At 39.4% G+C, this 19954-nt stretch overlaps 1 protein-coding gene and 1 long non-coding RNA gene across 10 annotated transcripts in view; one reads left to right on the forward strand and one right to left on the reverse strand.

The window, feature by feature from the left end:
- The window catches only part of tcf4 (transcription factor 4), a 176419-nt gene extending 161754 nt beyond the window's left edge, over nt 1–14665 (forward strand). For 4 of the 9 annotated variants that reach the window (XM_032570801.1, XM_032570803.1, XM_032570807.1 and 1 more), the window contains 5 exons: nt 3591–3729; nt 5375–5534; nt 7423–7652; nt 8411–8561; nt 10657–14665. In XM_032570801.1, coding sequence (XP_032426692.1) covers nt 3591–3729; nt 5375–5534; nt 7423–7652; nt 8411–8561; nt 10657–10705 — 729 coding nt within the window. In that variant the 3' untranslated portion in view covers nt 10706–14665. Of the gene's footprint in view, nt 1–3590; nt 3730–5374; nt 5535–7422; nt 7653–8410; nt 8595–10656 lie in introns of all 9 variants that reach the window. The other 5 variants (XM_032570805.1, XM_032570802.1, XM_032570809.1 and 2 more) reach the window with 3 other exon arrangements.
- Nucleotides 14479–18808, reverse strand: LOC116724985 (uncharacterized). The gene is made up of 2 exons (XR_004340301.1): nt 18454–18808; nt 14479–15678 (listed from the first exon to the last, which is right to left on the reverse strand). It is a non-coding gene; the product is annotated as an uncharacterized LOC116724985 (long non-coding RNA).
- Nucleotides 18809–19954: the final 1146 nt, after the last annotated feature.

Consider the following 19954-nt stretch of genomic DNA (forward strand, 5'->3'; position numbering starts at 1 on the left):
AGCAGCCATTAACTGGAAGAAACAATAAGTTTTCAGACTTTTGAGGGTCATTGAACGCACCACCACACATAACTATATTAACTTGTTTCACACTTTGCCTCCTCCACACATATAAATGTTATCTGTCTTGTTTTGTTAGTTTTTATTGACATATTTAACAGTAATTTGAGGTTAAATTGTGTTTCCATGCGGTTTTTTCAGCTCCATCAGGTGGGAAACCGGGCGTGGCTTTCTCTGACTAAACCAGCATCGGTTTATTTCTGACTTATTTATATTTCCCTCTCCGTCTGCGCCTCCTCGTTGAACTAAATGAGGGACTGCTTCTTAAAATATAAAAACCCTCCATTAAAAATGAACGCCACCCTGTCTGCCTGCCTCCCTGCTGCCATTTTGCATTTGGGAATCCAGGCGGCGATGAAAGGCAGAGCAAAAGACGGAGCTGCAAGTAATAAACAAAGGAGCGAGAAGAAGGAGGTCGGGGAAGGAGCGCGCACGCCGCCGAGCGCCGGCGACATTTTGTGATATTTGCATGAAGCGAGCGGGGAGTTTGGCATGTGGTGGGCAGGAGCGCGCTGTCAGCCAGCTGGATTAACCGGCAGACTGGGATTTGATTCCCAAAATCACTTTATTTACTCCACAGCACATCAGCAAACTGAAAGTGGGCTTTGCTGCATATCTGCCGCTCCAAACAGGACTGGATTAACTGGACCGGGTTTATACATTAACATAATGCAGTTATGTTAAAAGAAATTCAATTTAAATAAATTCAGCCGGAAGGTTTGGAAGCCGATTCAGTTTAATAAAGTTTCTCCAGTTTGAATAAAAATCAAATAATTCAGTAAAATCAAAGTTATTCTTTCTGAAATCAGTTCAGATTTAATTAAAGACCATTTGCATCCAAGTTTTTTATTTTATCCACATCGATTCACCGCAGGTTAACCCAGGAGTGTCCAAAGTGTGGCCCGGGGGCCATTTGGGACCCTGAGAATGATTTCATGTGGCCCCGGACTGAAGTTTAATAACGGCACAAATTTGATTCTCCACTTTTCCAAAGTCTGGACTAAAAGTGTATAAAAGAAAATTTCCCCACCTGTTGGTCCAGTAGAGACTCGGTTGCAGCATCTGTTCCTCTCCAGCTGCTGTGGTTCTGACCCAAACCAACCTGTTCCCCTCCTGGCCTGTGGGGGCGCTGCACCAACAACCACTGAAGGAAACGACACAAAAACCTCTGAAGACACTGAGAGCAACTTCCTTCTTTACCAAATTGGAATGTCATCAGATTTTAGCGATTTAAGGATTTCTTGAGCCTTTTCTCCTGCTAGCGTTGGCTAGCTAGCATTTGTTTCGGTTGCATTTACCCAGAATGCCCTCCGCTGTAGTCCACTTCCTGTTTTCGGAGCGGTCTCTGGTCCGCTTGCCGTTCACATATGGATTGTAACCGAACCAGAGTTCGGTTTTATGGTACAAACTGGACTTCCTAGGCAAACGGACAGGAGTTGGATAAAAGTGGATTGAACGTTAGTGAACAGAACTCAGTAACACTGAGATAAAATAGTTTTTGCTGCCAAATGTGGCACAACCAGCTAACAGGTTTAAACGTTTCCTGTTTGCTGTAATCAGATTCTGATCTACAGAGTTTGGTTCTGCATCAAACTCTGATGATCGTTAAAACAGAAACAAAGGTTTCTGGAGCGGCCTAATCAAAGTTTGGACTTGAGTCTAGGGCTGGCCGATAAATCAGTTTTATTGATTAATCAAATTTTTGTTTTTTGAAGAATTATTTTTTGGAAAAATCTGGATTTTTTTCCACCAATGAACTCATTGAGTGATGTCATCACGTCCAGGGCGGCCATCTTGTGTTACAGCTTCATTTATTTGGACTTTGGATTCAGGTCAACTTTACCACAAAATATAAGGCGTAGGCTACATTTTTTTACAAGAATAAATATTAATATTAGCGAACTCTAACATGGAAAATGTTATTTGTAATTAGATTTTTAGAAGGGAAAGCGAGGAAATAAAAATGATCATTATTTATTAATGGATCTGATGCGGTATGATGGAAATTACAGATTTTTATCAAAATCACCTTAATGCTGGAAAACTCCAGTTTCATCATTTAAAAACAGCTTTTTGTAGATTTCCTTTCTCTGATATTAAAATTAGTTTGATCTGAAATATTTAAAAATAACAAAGAAAAAACAGAAAAATGTGTCAGGAGGCAAATTTTGACTTTCCGTCTCGGTTCGGATCCACTGACCGTTCCTGCCGATGCGTCCCAAATTAAAAACAAAGCTGAGGGAAACGGCGGTGAGTGAGCGGGCGTTTGAGGCGCGTGGCGCCCGCAGACGTTGGCACCCCAATCAGCCGTACGCAGAACGAGTCGGGACCCATCCGGTGCCAACGCCGCCAGTCCCCACTGGAAGCCGCGCGCAGCCCTGGGAATTACAAATCCCACAATTAAACATATGGGCAATAAGATAATTGTCAGTTGTGCTCTGTGTGTGTGTGTGGGAGACAGATGGACAGGATTCAGTAAACTACTCTCACACACACCCTGGGGAAAAACAGGGAAAAACAAAAAGAAAGCCCAGACTTCCAGAACAAAAAGAAATTTAAATTTCTGACGTCTAAATTTGAATTTGAATCTAAAATCGACATAAAAACTGATGAAAGATGGGAGAGGACGGAGCGCAGAGGTGGAAACTCCTGAAGAAGAAGTTCTGCTGTTAGAAAGATGGACGATGCCCTCTGCTGGGCACAGGCGGGACTGCAACATCTACAGACGAGCAGAAAAAGATGCAAACAAAGGAATAAAAATCAAATGTCAGCTCTTAATTTTAGGACATAATGCTTTATTTAGAAAAATACAGTTTATAGGGAGGATAATTCATAATAAAACAACTGCATTTGTAATGATCAGTCAAAGAAATCCTCCCTAAATGAGTTTTTTCTTCCTTTGCTGTCATCTAAAACATTTAATAACATCACATTTCTTCAGAATGAGAAAAACATCAAAAATAATTTAAATATTTCAACCTGAATTTACCCAGAATAATAAAAGCATCAGTTATTTTGGTGCAAATAAACATCAACGACTCTTATTTCCTATTTATTTACTCCAAACATCGTTTTCTACTAGTGTTAAACTGATTCATTTAATCCAGTGAATTACTAAACATTACAGTCCAGATTAATACAAATAATCTCTGTTCTCCAGATTAATCAATTACTTAATCAATTATTTCCAATTACATCATATTTGTTAAAATAAATTAGACCAACTCACTCCAATTTCAGTTTAATCCAACACATTTAGCATGAATAAAGTCAAATTTAAGATTATTATTAAAAAATATTTAATTCCTAAATTTACAGTTCGTTCGTCTTAAATTCAAATATAATCCAGATGTTTTTTATTTTAATCCAAATGAATCCAGTTTAATCCAGTAAATTCAACATAAATAAACATTAATGTAAAACATCCTGTTATATTTAATCTGTGGATTTCTCTGCTCCCTGCAGTGTTCAGGTTCCCCACAGCGCCCTCTGCAGGCAGGATGTAACAGCTCTCCTCTGTTTGTCTGCAGGTGGGCTCTCACAGAGAAGATGGCGGCAGCGTGGGCAGTTTACGTGGCGGCCACTCCATGGGGGGTCAGGTGTCGGTTCCTCAGCTGCCGGTCCAGTCGGCGACCTCACCGGACCTCAGCCAGCCTGACCCGTACCGCGGTAAGGCCTGGCGCCGGTCCCACCTAGCAGGTTTAATCTGGGGAAGCCAGTTAATGAGGAAGGCTTTTATTTTGAAGGTCCAACATATTTTTTTTCATCACTGCTTTGCTTCTATACACACTTCATAAAAAATCCAATTTATGAATTGGATTTAATAAAGATAAAGATAGACCTTTATTTTGAAAGGCCAGGACCTGTGTTTATTGCTAGTTTAGGTTCATTCATACTTTATACAAACCTTTGTATTTACACTTTTAAAAGTTGGACTTTTATTTTGAAAAGCCCACACATTCATCTTAAATCTACTGTAACACTAATAATAATCTACAACTCAAAGTTAGTAATGATGCTAAAGCATAAAATGTTTTCAAAGTTAAAATGTTTTCAAAGTTAAAATGTTTCCAAAGTTAAAATGTTTTCAGAATAGTTCAACAAAATGTTTGTTTTGCTAACAAAATAATATCAGTTATCGATCATCATAGCAGCATCAATTTTAACATTTTTAAATCCATCCTGTAACATTTCAGTGCATTTCTTCCTAATAAACCAAACTCTGCCTTCATTTAGCAAAGCGTAAAATAAATAAATAAGCTGCAGACAAAGCAGAAAATGAGTCTGAAAAAGTTTTTGTGAATAAATTGGAGGAGCACTTCACTGCCTGAGCGTTAAAAAGCTAAAGAGGGGCAGAACAAATCTGCAGAGTGAATATTGAGGAGGAAGGCGGTCTGAGCTCAGTGTGCAGCAAATTATCCCTGAGCTGTTCTGTTTTTATAAGGCTGAAAATGAGTCGGCTGGCAGCAGAGTTCATCCAGCGGCGACCACAGCCAGCTGGGTAATGAGGTGAGAGGAGAAGAAACGCTGGGCTCTGGCAGGAGAACCAGAAGCTGCTCGTTTATTCTGCATCCCTTCATAACTCTGTCAAACTGCCGAGGCGGCAGGTCTCACCTTCACTCCTCTTCATCACCTGTTCATGTTAAAGAGACGGATCACAAGTTACCGTCCCGTCGTTATTAGACGATTACTGGCTGGAAATGATGCAGTTATCATGACTGACAGCAGCTAGAAATGTCCAAACGTCCATTATTATTATTATTATTATTATTATTATTATTATTATTACAGTAATCTGTTATTTTACTCTGCCCCAGATTTTTTTAATCAGGGGTTCCAAAAGTAGGGGTCATGAGACACCAAGTTGGCGGTTGGTTGGTTGGTTGGTTGGTTGGTTGGATGGATGGATGGATGGATGGATGGATGGATGGATGGATGGATGGATGGATGGATGGATGGATGGATGGTTGGATGGTTGGTTGGATGGATGGATGGATGGATGGATGGATGGATGGATGGATGGATGGATGGATGGATGGTTGGATGGATGGATGGATGGTTGGTTGGATGGATGGATGGATGGATGGATGGTTGGATGGTTGGTTGGATGGATGGATGGATGGTTGGTTGGATGGATGGATGGATGGATGGATGGATGGATGGATGGTTGGATGGTTGGTTGGATGGATGGTGTCACCAGTTAATCTTTTGGTTGAAGCACTGAGAATGGGATTAGTTTCTCCCCTGTCTGTTCTATTTGACCTTCGACTCCAGTTGTTCTATTTGACCTTTGACCCCTGCGGTGCCCCCGCAGCCCTGTCCGGCGGCCTCCAGGGTCAGAGCACGTCCTCGGTGAGCTCGGAGATCAAGTCTGAGGACGAGGGAGACGAGAACCTGCTGCAGGACAACAAGTCGCTGGACAAGAAGGACGACCTGGACAAGGAGCTCAAGGGCATAGAGAGGTCAAGATCTAGGTAACCCCGCCTACCGCCCAGACGTTCGCTTCCATCAAACCCCTCAGCTGGCCTGGGACGCACGTCTTCCCAACGCACCCCCACGCCCTGTGGGTGCGTTGGGAACCAGCCTCTGAACTTTGATGAAGTGATCAGTGTGATGAGAATCAGCTGAAAACCTCAGAGACTTCCTGCCTCCACCAGGCGTCTGCCTCTTAGTGCTGCCTCTACTGGCAGCTTGTAGAACTGCAGGATGTAACTTTCATTAAAAATAGGTTTTTACATATTTGTTAAAACTGTCGCTATGTTTGAGACAAACAATCTGAGAAATGATCGATCTCCTCCTCACATGTTGTGAATGCTAAGGCTAGTTAGCATAGCCACCCATGACAGCAGTGGTTAAACAGTTTTCCTGTAACAGTAAGTTGTTTCTTCGTCATTAGAGTATTAAGGAGTGCATTAACGACGATGATTGACAGCGCTAAGCCCCGCCTCCTGCCTCTGACTGGCTGTTAGAACATTTCTTCCAGCGACAATACTAGCTTAGAGAGAAGGTGGAGAAGGTCGATTTTTCACAGATTATCTGTCTCATATTAAACTGTCAGTTTTTACAGACGTGTAAAAAGATATTTTTATATGAAAGTTGCTGCAGCTTTAAGGACGAGAGGCGGATCTGAGTGGAAATGCAGCTGCTGGTTAACTTGGTGTCTCTCCACGGTCTTGAGCCTGGATTCAGCTGCTTCTCACACAACAGAGTAGAGCCCTCCGTTTATATTCCCAACGAACGCCGCCCCGCTGCGCCCTGGGCGGGAAGCCGACAGCACGGCGACCCGGCCCGGCTGCGACCGCTCGGCCTTCACTCCTCCAAAGATAAACGCATTTAACCGTTTATCTGGTTCCTTTGTTGACCTGGAGGACGACCAGATCTGAAACATTTGGATCCTGAACCCTGAGTTTGTACCCGATGGTGGCGGCCATGTTTAATGTCATGATGATGATGATGATGATGATGATGGTGTTTTTAATGCTTTGATTTAGTTTGGGAAAAAAACAAAGAATTGATTTATTTAAAATATGGGCCAATATTCATATCCAATATTGTTCCCCATTGGCCATTATATATATATTATATTATATATTATATATATATATATATATATATATATATATATATATATATATATATACAGGATTTCACAGATTTTCAGATTTTCTTTGGCAGTCAAAATCACAGATTTTGATATTTCTGAACCTACTTTAGAAATATTTGATAGAAATTTCACAATATTTTTTCCTGAGTTATGAGAGAATATTACTATAAAAAAGATCAAAAGACTCGGCAACACCGTTTGTTTCTTTTTGTTTAAGTCAAAAGCTGATAATTTAAAAGATGTTTTATATATTTTCTTATTTATAAACTTTTTATTATTTTTCATGCAAGACTTTCTTAAATTCATTTTGTAAAATCCTCAAATACATTAATCACAGGTTTTAAATTTTGTCTTAGCAGGATTTGTTAAATTTATATATTGTATGTAGGTTTTTGAGCCACTGCGTTTGATGACTCAGGGCGGCTAAAGCTAACCGTAACAAGCTGCTAATCCTTGCTAGCTAACTAACTAGCTAGCTTACTAGCTAACTAACTAGTGAGCTCGATGCCATGTGAGAAGAACAAAGCTGATGCCAAGAGCCAAAAAAAAACAAAAAATAGTTTTTTTCTTTTGAACTTCTCTGCCGTGATATTGGTCTTAAATCTTTTCATAATGGTCTTAAAAAGTCTTAAATTTGATTTGGTGAAGCCTGCACAAGCCGTGTAAATTTAGACTGACCTCTTTTATCCTGAAATCTCCTCCCTCCCTCCCCTGGTTCTCCTCTTCCTCCCCTCGCTGCTCCTCCTTCATCACTCCAGCAACAACGACGACGAGGATTTGAGTCCGGAGCAGAAGATGGAGCGGGAGCGGGAGCGCAGGATGGCCAACAACGCCCGGGAGCGGCTGCGCGTCCGCGACATCAACGAGGCGTTCAAGGAGCTGGGCAGGATGGTGCAGCTCCACCTGAAGAGCGACAAGCCGCAGACCAAGCTACTGATCCTGCACCAGGCCGTCGCCGTCATCCTCAGTCTGGAGCAGCAAGTCAGAGGTCAGCGCCAAACCAGAACATTAGGAGATCAGGGCGGAGACCTGGGGCCTGCACTGACAGGCCTGGTCCAGCAGGGGGCAGCAGCAACACCTGTTGCTTTAGTTTTCTATTTGCACGAGATAATTTTTGATCAAGATGATAAAAAATAGTTCATGGGGTTTTTTTGTTTTGTTTTGTTTTTCTTTTCCAGAATTCAGACTTTAATTTTCTGATATCAAGTCAGAATTATGTGTTTAAAGTACAAATTTAATTTTTACCTTAATTAAAGTAAAAATTTAGAGGAAAGTAAAATAATTTAAGTCAGAATTTTGAGTTTGGAGAAAAGATTCTGAGAAAAGACTTTTAATTCTGGAACTCAATTAAAAGATTTAATTCGGAATTAAATTTTTTTCTGAGAAAAAAGTCAAAATTTTTAGGTTTTAGTAAAAATTCATAGAAAAAAAGTCAGAATTTTGAGATTGAATTTAAAACTTTGAGAAAAGTCTGAATTTTGAGGTTGCAGTAAAAATTTTAAGAAAAAAAAGTCTGAATTTTAAAATTAAAGTAAAAACTTTAAAGAGAAAAATAAAAGACTTCTGAGATTTAAATCAGAATTCTGATTTTTTTTTCTCAGAAAAAGTCTGATTTTTTAGGTGTAAGTAAAAATTTTGAGAAAAATTCAGAATTCTTTTTGTTTAGTGGCACTAATCCTCTTCCGTATAAAAGAAAGTTATAGAAATCATCAGAAGACGAATGATTTTTGTTCTTCTTGTGTCCAGAGAGGAACCTGAACCCCAAGGCGGCCTGCCTGAAGCGCCGCGAAGAGGAGAAGGTCACCGTCACATCAGATGGGACGCCCCTCTCGCTGGCCGCCGCCCACCACGCCGCCGCCGCTGCCATGGGCGATGGACCAAACCCCATGGGACAAATGTAAACCGCAGCAAACTCTCCTCCCCCTGAATGGTCAGAAGATTTCACTTCTGCACTAACCTGCTGTCGTATCTTTAACTCAGATCATCAGCTTCCTAAATTTCAGGCCAAAAAACTAATTTCTCATCATTTGGCTTCAGATTATTCAGCTTCATGTTTTCAGGATTCAACGGAAAATCAAACGACGAACCAGAAAAATTTACATTTCGTGCAAAATCGCAAATGATCAAGTTGAAGTTAACAGCAGAAAGTTCCTCATACTTTAAACATTTTTAGTAATATTAGAAATACAAGAACAGAGCAGATTCAAAACGGACATTTTTAACTGAAAATGGTCAAAAACTGTTGAGTGAAAAGTTTTAAAAAGAAAAGCATCTGCTGAAGAAATAAAAACTGAAGATAATGGAAGAAAACTGACTCAAAACTTAAAAAATGAGTTTAAATATAAAATTTTAGCAGAAATTTAACTGAAAACTGCTGAAAAAAACTGAAGTTTACGACAGAAAATGTACAAATTTATAAAAATAACAGAATTATTAGAAACATTTGAATAAAAAATGAGTTTTAACTGCTGAAAAACTAGTTTTAATATCAAATGTTGGTTTTAAATTTGCTATGAAACCAAAATTAGGATAAATATAAATATATCTACACAGGACGGTTTTCTTTTCTCATGTAGATGTTTCTACTGGAATAACTTCAGAATAAAACGTCTGGTTTGATTTTAAAATCAACAATGGACTTTTAATTTAATAATAATAATATAATCATTTAGTAAAAACGTCTCTGATTGGCTGAACTTTTACTGCCTCTAACTTTATTTCCTCTTTAACTTTGTAGACTTGAAAACAGATTTTAACCTTTTAATTGTTTTTCTCTCCTAGATGAACTGAAGCAGCTGCTGACATTAACTTTTCACTTTTCTTTAATGTAGAAATACGCCCGGTTCTTCTTCTGTGGTTTTTTCTTTTTTGCCTTTAGCCGGCCAAATCATCAGCAGGAAATTAAAGTTGCAAAATTTTAATGAAACAAAGCAGAAAAGAACAACTTATCACAAATATGAGAAAAAGTTTTGACAGCGGTTCCCAAACTACGGGTCGGGAACCCTGGAGGGGTCATGAGACGTTAAGTAAAGGGTCGCAAATGATTTTTAAAATCATAATAATGACCCTTTAGTGTATGGAAGGCCAAATGGGGCAAAATTAAGTAAATAAATGTACCATTAAAATGTAATACACATTTTAAATGTTAAAATTAAATACAAATTTTAGAAAATAAATTCCTGTATTTTTAAATAATGTTAAATAACTATTTATGTTTTTAAGAGGTCAAAGGCTGAAAAGTTTGAGAACTTCTGCTCCAGAAACAACAGGGATTGTATTCTTTATCATTTATTGTGATAAATTTCTTGTCTGTGTGAGAATTTTGATTTATCATTTTCATGATAAACTAAATTAATGATGTTTAAAATCCCCAGAACTGGGGACAATCCGTGTTGTTGGGATTATTTCTGCAATATTTCTGTTTGATTATCCGTACAGTTTAGGGACGTACCAATATATCGGAACATCAACTGTGTCGATGTACCTTTTTCCAAAAACTATAGTCAAATCTGTAGAATATTGATAAAAACTGATTATCGGCCATAACAGCAGAATTAATATCGATTATTGATATCGTTTCCCTAACATATTTGCCTAAAACAAAAGAATAAATTGTTCTTATTGTCACTTTTATCGTTATCATAATAATACTGAAAGATATTGTGATAAATCTTTAAGTCTATATGGCGCACCCTTACTGCCAAAACATTTGCGGTATTTTTATGAATTTAATGTCTGTTGGGTAAAAAGTTTCTGGATGTTTGTGACCCAAATTACTAAGATATTTTAAAAAAGCAAAAACTACGACTGAAAAAATAAAAACGCTTTTTGTTTTGAAAGGTTCTGAAAGTCTGTCCAAATAAACGGCCAAATTTGGACCTTTCAGATTATTGCAAACGGCTCCATGTGGCCCCCGCGCCTCACTTTGGACACCCCGAGCACAGCGTCTTGTAAAGTCGCCTCTTCTGACCCGGTTTCCGTTTCCTCGGCAGGTCCAAGGTGCCAGAGTTCATCAGGATGATGAGTGACCACTTCCTCTGACGGCGTTTTCCACCAACCAATCACGCGCGCCGCCTCTCGCTCCAGCCCGACCAAGTAGTTCCTCCGGGTCAGATCCGCCTTCGTCTCCTCTGTGATCTGTCGTCTCCTCTTCGCCGCCATTTTCTTCTTCTTCTTCTTCTTCAGTCGAGAAAATCGGACTTCAGAATCGCATTCGTCGCTTTCCGGACGTTTCGAAACGGCAACGGACAAATTTCTTTGGATCCGCCCAAGGAACTCTTGTGCTACGTGTTTTATCAGCATTCCCAGGACAAAAAGGCTCTATATAGATATATATAGTAAATATATATATATATATGTGTGTAAGAAAACAGAAAAAGTTTAAAAACTTGAGTCGGGCAGCGAGGAAGGTTGGGGTTAAGGAGGGAGCAAACATATCACAAAGTGTTTAAAGAGATTCTTGTTTTTTAACGCAACATTTGCGCAGCGGTTGAGCGCAGCCTCGACACGGCTCTCTAGCGCCGCACTGTGGATGAAGCTGTGCCTCACCTCCTCACACGCACACGGAGAGGATTCTGAAAAAAAACTCCCTCAAACTTCCCCAGGAAAGCTTAGGAAGAAGACAAACCGGCACCCCGCAGGAGCGCTTAGGTGCTTCTCTGCAAACCTGCACAAACTCATCGTGTTTCTGTAGAGGTAAAAGTACAAAAACGCTTGGGATTAGCGACCAAACGGCCCGGATAGAGCGAAGAGTCACTGAGCAGACCAAACGGCGCTAACGCTAGCTTAGCTCGACAAATCACGGAGAGATGAAGGGAAACTTGGACTGGACAGCAAAGCGAATCACATTCCTTGAGCCTCGCTACTTGAATCAAGAGCTCCAACATGGAAACACAAAGCGAGGGTCAGAGGAGGCCAGGGAACAATCACCATGGCGACGGGGAAGCATTCCCGCTCCGATCCCAATCCTGCCCGCGCTCCGACACCGGTGAAAGGGGGCTTCAAGATGGCCGCCGCAGGGCGTTAAAGTTCAGAGTTCATCCTGGTTGGACCAGGGAGCATCTTCACCAGCAGCATCAGAACAGGAAGTGGAAACTTTACTTCCACAGTGGCAGTTTCCATTAAACAGGAAATTAAATTAAGTTCAAACATGAACAAGTCGTTAAAAATCAAGGATGACGAAGGTCCGTTACCATAACAACTATTCCTGGACGATAATCAGAGGTGAGAAAAGTAAAAAAATATTTGGCAGAGAAGTTTACTCTAGTACTGAGTAACTGATGAAATATTTAAAAATGACATCATCAGACAAACTGGACCAAGAGACTGTCTTCAGTCAGAGGCTTCTTCAGGTTCACTGTAACACAGACTGCTACAGGAGATCTTTCCTGCCTACAGCATCATCATCATCAATAACTCTTTCAATTGAGCCAAAATATAGAATTAAGTGGATATTTTAGTATTTTAGGGACCAAAATGACAATAATTCATATAAGTAGCAATAAAACAAAATTTGACAAAATTTTTCCAAATCAGTTTAAGTGAAAAACTTCTGAACCTTTAACAGAAACTCCAGGTGTGTGTCTGGTTTCGGTTAAAACAGTTTTGATTTTCATTCAGTGGGAAGAAAATCCAGAAATTTTACTCAAGTAAAAGTAAAAATACTCTAAAAAGTAATTTTTTGTAACCAGTTTCAGTTTTTAATACATCAAAACTTACATGAAACCATTGGGACATTTCCCAGTCTGGAAGCCTCCTTTCACCCCAGTTTGACCAATCCATCCCAGTTACTGGACTGAACTGGCCTTACCCCCCCGACCTCCAACCGATGCAATTTGAACACTGACAGTTGAACCGACGTGCCTTTCTTAGAGTCCATATCATGGAGGAAGACATTTCCTGGTCTTTTAATAGGATGCAAGCTTAGGGAAACCTGTTGTTAGCGGTTAGCTTCTATGCAGTCAGGTTTTTTACCAGACCTGGGAATTTAAAAAAAGATAAAAAGGTTAAAAAAAGTATTTTTTTGGATAAAAAATAAAACAAAAAAATAAACTGTATTTAATGTACTGTATGCTTACCTGTAAGTAGACGGCGTGTTCTGGAGTAGACGCTTCGATTTAGCGAGACCAGCCCCTGTCCCAGTCCTCCCAGTCCTCCCAGTCCTCCATAGCCCCAACCCCAGGTTCCTGTCCAACCCTCTGTCCACGGTGGACAACTGCGTCTCTTCTTGTATTATAGCTTATCGGCTTTTTATCAATATTTGATCGGCTTGTCCGTAAGCCAATGTAGTCTTCAGTACTCAGTGTGTGGTTGTTTGTTGTAAAACTATTTTTTTCTTTTGCCCCTCTTCTCTTGCTCTTTCTTTTTTTAAAGAATGATTTTTGTTTCTTATTACTTTTTTGTCTGTTCTGGTTTACATGTCTAATAGAAAAACTGTAAAAAGAATAAAAAAACTAAACGAAAGGGAAACAAAAGAACTCAATTCGCCATCCAGCAGCATCGTTCAAATCCCAAACATCCAACAGGAGGCAAGGAAACTGGAAAGAATCTATTTGAATAAATAAATCGATCTATATATAAATGTACAAAAGTATATACGATATATAACGAGGGTGCCGTTTCTGTTTTTTATTGATATTATCAGTGTTTGTTTTTGGGGAGGAGTTATTTTGTCACAGACTGAACCGACAGAAAACGGCGACGCCCCTCAGTGTTAGAAATTTTCACCTTGACTGCTCCGTATTCTTCGTTACGGCAAGTACGGCATCCTGCACGGGACAAAAATAACGGGACCGGAGTTCCACAGCAACAACAACACACAGACATTTGTAAATTGTATGCAACAAAAATTGCAAACTTTACCATTATTTTGAAATTGTGTATGTAAAAGTTATATTTTTACATGTAGACGGTTGTTATTTTGTGTTTTAGGAATATGTTGTACCGTTTTTCTTTTTTGTTTTTTGTTAAAAGATGAAAAAGTACAATTCAGTGTGTGTTGAAAAAAATGTGTCACATTGAAAATGTAGTGAGATCAAAAGTTCAGAACTCATTTGTTTTTTATTTTTACTACGTTTTTATCTTTAAGGGTTTCAAGTTGAGGAATCAGAAGTGAAAATATTCCCGTTTGTTTTTCCCTCGCAGCGTTCCTTACGTCTCCAGTTGCAGAAATGTGTGTAAATAGTCATCAGCCGGTTTCCGTGGAAACGCTAGAGGCACGACGATCACGACAGCGAACGCTGATTTTTACCGGTGCCAACCTTTGGTTTTGGTTTTGGTTCGGTCAGAGCCGACTCGCCAACAGTCCTGATAGATTCCTGCCAAAAATCACAGCGTTTGGATATTTTTTTTAAACTGTAAAAGCGAGTTGAACACATCTGTGGAAACGTCTTTTGGATGGTTGAACAAATTTTTGGACAAATTTCAACTAACTCTGGTAGCCAAAGAGTGTAAATCAGCTCGGCGCCCCCTGGTGGCTGTGGGTCGACTGTGACTGCTTTTGTTATCTGGAAGAAGGCGTGTAAATGTTGAATGAATGGAAAACCCTCAGCACCTGATTGGAGATTAATATATGATGATGATATTAGGAGAAGATTGGAGCGTTGCTAATATAATGCCAACAATCTCATCAGCTATTTCCCCAAAAACGGATCGGATGGAGAGCAAGGCACTGCAGTCGCAGTGTTTAGTGTTTGCCGTTCAGACTGAGCTGCTCTGACTTGGACCTGGGTCAAACACTAGGATCGAATCTGCTAAATGTGTTTTAGTTCATGTTATTTTTGAAATTTTTCATTTCATATTTTCTTTGTTGTATACTCGTCTCCCAGGTTACAGATCCTCATTTTGTTCCCCTCCATCGGTTCTATTAGCGGAGCTGTTAACTTTTCGTTCCTTGTTGTACATACACGCCTCATTTCTCTTTTTCAGTGACTGTGCCATGAGCTTTGTAATCTGTTAATCTGTACCAGTTTAACTGCAATAATGAGTTGAATTCAAAATGGACTTTTTTCTGTCGTTTTTATATTTGTTCTTGTGTGATTGGTTGTGTTTTATGAAAAAGGACAGTTAAATATAAACCATACAGTTTCAGTAAGACGTTGACATTTAGTCCATCTGATTTATTTAACTTTGTTTCTAACTCAAAATGTTTGGATGTTCATTTAAATTTAAATGTTCTGGTTGCTGAAACAAAAATTATTTGGCCATAAAAAGAAGCAGATCGAAAGATAAAGTTCTAAAAACCAACAAACAAATAACAAAGGAAAACATTTATGTATAATACAATTTCCAATCACTTCATTCATTTCTTATTTCTAATAAAATTTCGTTCAAGGAGTTAAGGTTAGCATTTTAGCTTTAGCTTCTGCTAAATATCATGTCTGTTTAGTTAGCAGTGCTAAGCAGTGCTAACTAAACAGCACTGATGCCTCCATCTTGTTTCCATCTGGTGAAGAAGGAAGTTGCTCTCAGTGTCTTCAGAGGTTTTTGTGTCGTTTCCTTCAGTGGTTGTTGGTGCAGCGCCCCCACAGGCCAGGAGGGGAACAGGTTGGTTTGACTCAGAGCAGCTGGAGGTGGAGCAGATGGTGAAGTTCTGGTCCAAATCAAACTGAATCTACCGGACCATCAGGTGGGGAAACGGCTCTGCCATAAACAGGCCCCGGCATTTGCACAAAACAGAAAATGAATGTTAATAACTGGAGAGTAGTAGGAGAAAGTTGTACGGTTCCCTCCAGCAGCCATTAATGCCAAAGGTAGAGACCTGGGTTCTCAGCTTGTTTTCTCTGTTTACCTGTCGGCCATGTGCAGAGCCATGTGCAGCGCCATGTGCAGAGCCATGTGCAGAGCCATGTGCAGAGCCATGCTGCGGCTCGGCGTTAGCGCTCTGCTAATAGCTGCCTGGAGCCTCTGGGCCTCAGCTGAAGGCGAGACGCCGCTCAGGATGACAGATGTGATGCGTCAGTCAGGAGGTTCTTCGGTTTGTTCCCACCGGCGATGTGACGTCAGCTTACCTGACGCTGCAGGGAAAATAGTTCACATGCTTCAAAGTATTAGTTTTGATGTGAATCCATCAAGTCGACTTCAAAGCCAGGCGTCGGTTGATGATTCCAGATCAGCAGCTGATTGACACGACTTAAAGAACGACCTTCCCTCACTGCCACAAAATCACATCTTTAACTAAAACTTCACATTTTTCACAACAAATTTAGTTAAAATTGTTGACTAGATTTTGGTTTCTGTAGAAAGTTATTTATAATCTTTCCTATTACAGGATAAAAAGGTTTATGCAAAACAAAAACTAGACCAGAATTTGTTGGGTTACAGAAAAAACTAAAATCATTTTTAAATCATAACTATTAGTTAATCATATAATGAGATTTCAGTTTGCTCAGTTCTGTTTTGATTTGTGTTGAGGCCTCTGTCACTTTAAATACAAATAATCTGATGCTGGCCACGCCCCCTGCTGTTGGCCACGCCCCCCAACTCAACGTTTACATTCGCACGTGAAAACAGATGCACAGTTATACAACCATACATGTTTGACAAGCAGAAGTGGAGCCTCCTTTACAACCAACCAGAATGCAGCAAGTGGTTTCTAGATGGTAAGTCAACAATGAAACACTCGTCTTTTCCAGCAGCCATTGTACAGAGCATACAGCGGGAAAACCAGCTCACCAAATGAAATGGAGCTCTGTTGGGGTTGCTAGGTAACGGATGGAACTCTGCCGGGGTTGCTAGGTAACAGGCAGTGCCTCCTGATTTGTGTCGGTACATTTTGAAGGTTTTTGAAGCGGCTCATTTTCCAAACACCAGAAAACAATTTATTGCCCAAAAACAACTGGATTTTTTTTAAGTGCTTCATCTGCTTTAGAAGCAGCAGAAACTGGATTATAAAGCGATTCTCCCATTAATTCATCCAGTTTCATGTTGACCCAGGATGACAGAATAAATGATCTGAAACCCAAAACTGATGCGATTCATGACCTTCTGACCTCTGAGACACAGGCTGATAAATGTGGATCTGAATTTGTGCCGGTCTGTTTGCGGTTCGGGTCGCCAGGTTCTGGTTTTAACGTGATGACAAACAGAACCTGAACCGGGTCTCTGCACTCGTCGACCTGGCGGTCGGGTTTCCACTGGAACATGGACGCTCATGTTTGAGTCAAATGTTTTCCAGAGTTCAACTTTATCATCATTTTCAGCCTCAGTCACCTGAACAGATTTTATCTGCTTTATGAAATATTAATCACATTCATCCCTGGAGGTTCAGGTCCAGTTGAGACTGAAAAACATCCAGTCATTGGAGAAACCAGTCAGGGTGATAAAGCGGTTCTATCTGCTGTATGTCTGTGGCTTTTATAATCACAACCTGTCCAACGTTTTGTCCCAGAACTCAGAGATAAGAAGCGTTGAGAACCGGTAATCTGTCCCAGCCTGAGGCCGGACCTGGTTCTGCCCTCCTGTTTGGTTTTGATATCATTTTTCTTTGTTATTTCGTGTTTAAACCTGCTGAGTAAACAAGCAGAGAGAACAGAGTCGGTTCTAATTCGACTGTTTTTAACATGCTGGGTTGCATAACTGAAATATTTCTGTGCTGCTCAGAAGCTGCTGAAGTTTTTCAGAGGTTGAACTTCAACAACAACAGATTTTCAATGAGTTTCAATGAATATTTGGTCCAAAAATATTAGATTTATCAATTCATAACACAAAACCTTTAGTATGATAAAACTGCAAAATTTATCCACTAGCCTTGGGAGCAAACTTTATTTTTTATGTTATTAAATATAAATAAAACTTTAATCTATACTGTTACACCAATTTAATTAACATTTTAAATAGAAATGTTAGCTTAAACATTGTATGCGTTTCGGTGTTAGCCTCATAAAATAACAGCAGCATCACTCAGTGTGTTACAAATAACAATTAAGCCGTTAGCATTGTTGTTAAAAAACTGTTTTTAAAAACTCATCAATATGTCAGTGCAGCTTTAGCATATCAGGAAATTGTGCTAACCTTTATATTTCAACTGTTAACTTGCAAACAATGATCAGTTATTGTCTAAGCAGCTCAGCAGGTAATAATATCTAAACTATGTTAGCATCATAACATCTCCTGCTTAATATCTGACATATTTCTGCTAGCAATCCTAGCAGTATTTTAACATCTTTATGTAGTTAGCTTTAACAATTATTACATGGTTAGCATGTCAAAACATGGTTAGCATCAGTATTTCCATGTATTTTAGCAGTTTATTTATTTCTAATGTTGCTATAAATTATAAGCATTTTCATTTTAAAGATCAGTAATATGAGCATGTTAGCATTTTGAATACATTTTAGCATTAATAGCTAGCATTAGCATTGTCCTGAAAACTGTTAGCATTTTTACATTAATGTTTTTTGCTTCAACACTTGAAACTGTTAAAGAGTTATTATTAGAATTATTAAATGTATTCATCTGTTTACTTTTGCTCATGAAGCTAACGTCATAGCTAGCCTCAGAGTCTGGATAGTTTTGAATATACATGTGGGATGACTGTCACATTTTCTTTAGATTAGTAGTTTGTCTGCTGTTTTTGTAATTCAATCACTTTATTTGAAACAATGTACAACAATGATGACGATCTCTTCAAAACCATAATGGAATGTGAAAAACTAACATTACAAATACATCGAAAGAAAAACAACATCAGCAAGAAGGAAACGGAGGATTATTGCCGTCTAACCGCAGACGTACCGAACCTTCAGGCCGTTACGTAAGTTACTGCCGCTGTGAGTAAAGGTTGAGCTCACCTGGACGCTCCCCTCCGCTGCACGTTTCTGTTTTATTAGCGTCGCACCCTGCAGGAGCCGAGAACCGACCACAACATTTCACCTGCCAACTCACAATCAGCTGCTTTCAAGGTCAACAAGTCGGTTCAGAAAGAGAAGGAACCACATTACAGTCAGATAAATAACTTTATGTTCTGTAAAATAATATGGTTTTAATTGGAAGAGGTGATGTAGGTAATTTATTCAGAAATGTTCAGAAATGTTCTGGGACATTTGTGATCCACAACTTTGTCACAACAGATCAGCTTTACAGGAATGAAGGATTTGAATGAAGCGTTACTCACGGCCATTGGAAGCTGTGTGTGTGTGTGTGTGTGTGTGTGTGGGCGTGGGTGTGTGTGTGTGTGTGTGTGTGAACTGTTTATGGGTGGGTGTTTCCAGCTTTTGATCGGAGGAATGTGAGGCGTGGCTGCAGCGTTTCCCAACAGAGCAACACCGAGTGACGCCTTTGGCAACCGGCAGCTGGTTGAGCAACCTGCGGTACCGTCAACCCGGTTCGCTCTCCTGTCCATCTGGTCCTCATGAAAGTTAATGAATCTGGTTGAAATTAGAGAGTGGGTCAACAAGACATCGGACTTGAACTTTGACATCGTAAGCGTAATTGCTGGCCACGGTAACCATGGCAACAACTTTCTAAACATTGTCCCAGTAGTTTAGTCAGGTTGTTAAAGTGTCGACACTGGATCATACACATTTAACTCACTTCTGCTGATTCATTTAACACCTCAGCATTTTTGCTAACTTTAGCATTTTTGCTAGCTGGAAGCTTTTAGCGATTTTAGTTTCCCTTAAATTATTTCTGGATAAATTCCAGAGAGATTCTTTGTTTTAGCTCATTTTTAGGCTGATTTCTAAACTTTCAGTTGAATAAAGTTTGACTTTTGTTTTGGTTATCAACTGTTAATTATTTGTAGGGAGTTAGACATTTATATGTATATATGTATATTTATATATCTATAAATATAAATTATATTTACATTTATATATCTATAAATATAATTATATTTACATTTATATATCTATAAATATAAATTATATTTACATTTATATATCTATAAATATAATTATATTTATAGACATAAATTTGAATTTATTTTGAAGTGGGTGACTTTTTTCATCAGCAGTTCTGTTTCCTGTCCTCCACCTGAGATGCAGAGCAGCAAATGTTTGTTCTGTACCCAGAATGCAACAGTTTAAAATCTACTGACCTCCTCTCTGTTTTCTGACCGAAGCCCCACTGCGGTCAGTCAGGCTAAATTAGCAAAACTAAACAACTGTAAACTCCCTGAAGCTCAAACTGTGCAGGAAGTTGTACATATTGTGTAGCATTAACATCTGATGGGTTTCAACCCAGCTGAATTGTATCTGTTAGCGCTTTAGCATTAGCTTCCACCACTCTGCTACTTAGCAGAACTGATGTTAGCGCAATAGGATTAGCGCAGCTGTTTTAACTGTTTTTAAA

The sequence above is a fragment of the Xiphophorus hellerii genome, chromosome 8, assembly GCF_003331165.1.
Source record: "Xiphophorus hellerii strain 12219 chromosome 8, Xiphophorus_hellerii-4.1, whole genome shotgun sequence".
In the NCBI taxonomy this organism is placed as follows: Eukaryota; Metazoa; Chordata; class Actinopteri; order Cyprinodontiformes; family Poeciliidae; genus Xiphophorus; species Xiphophorus hellerii.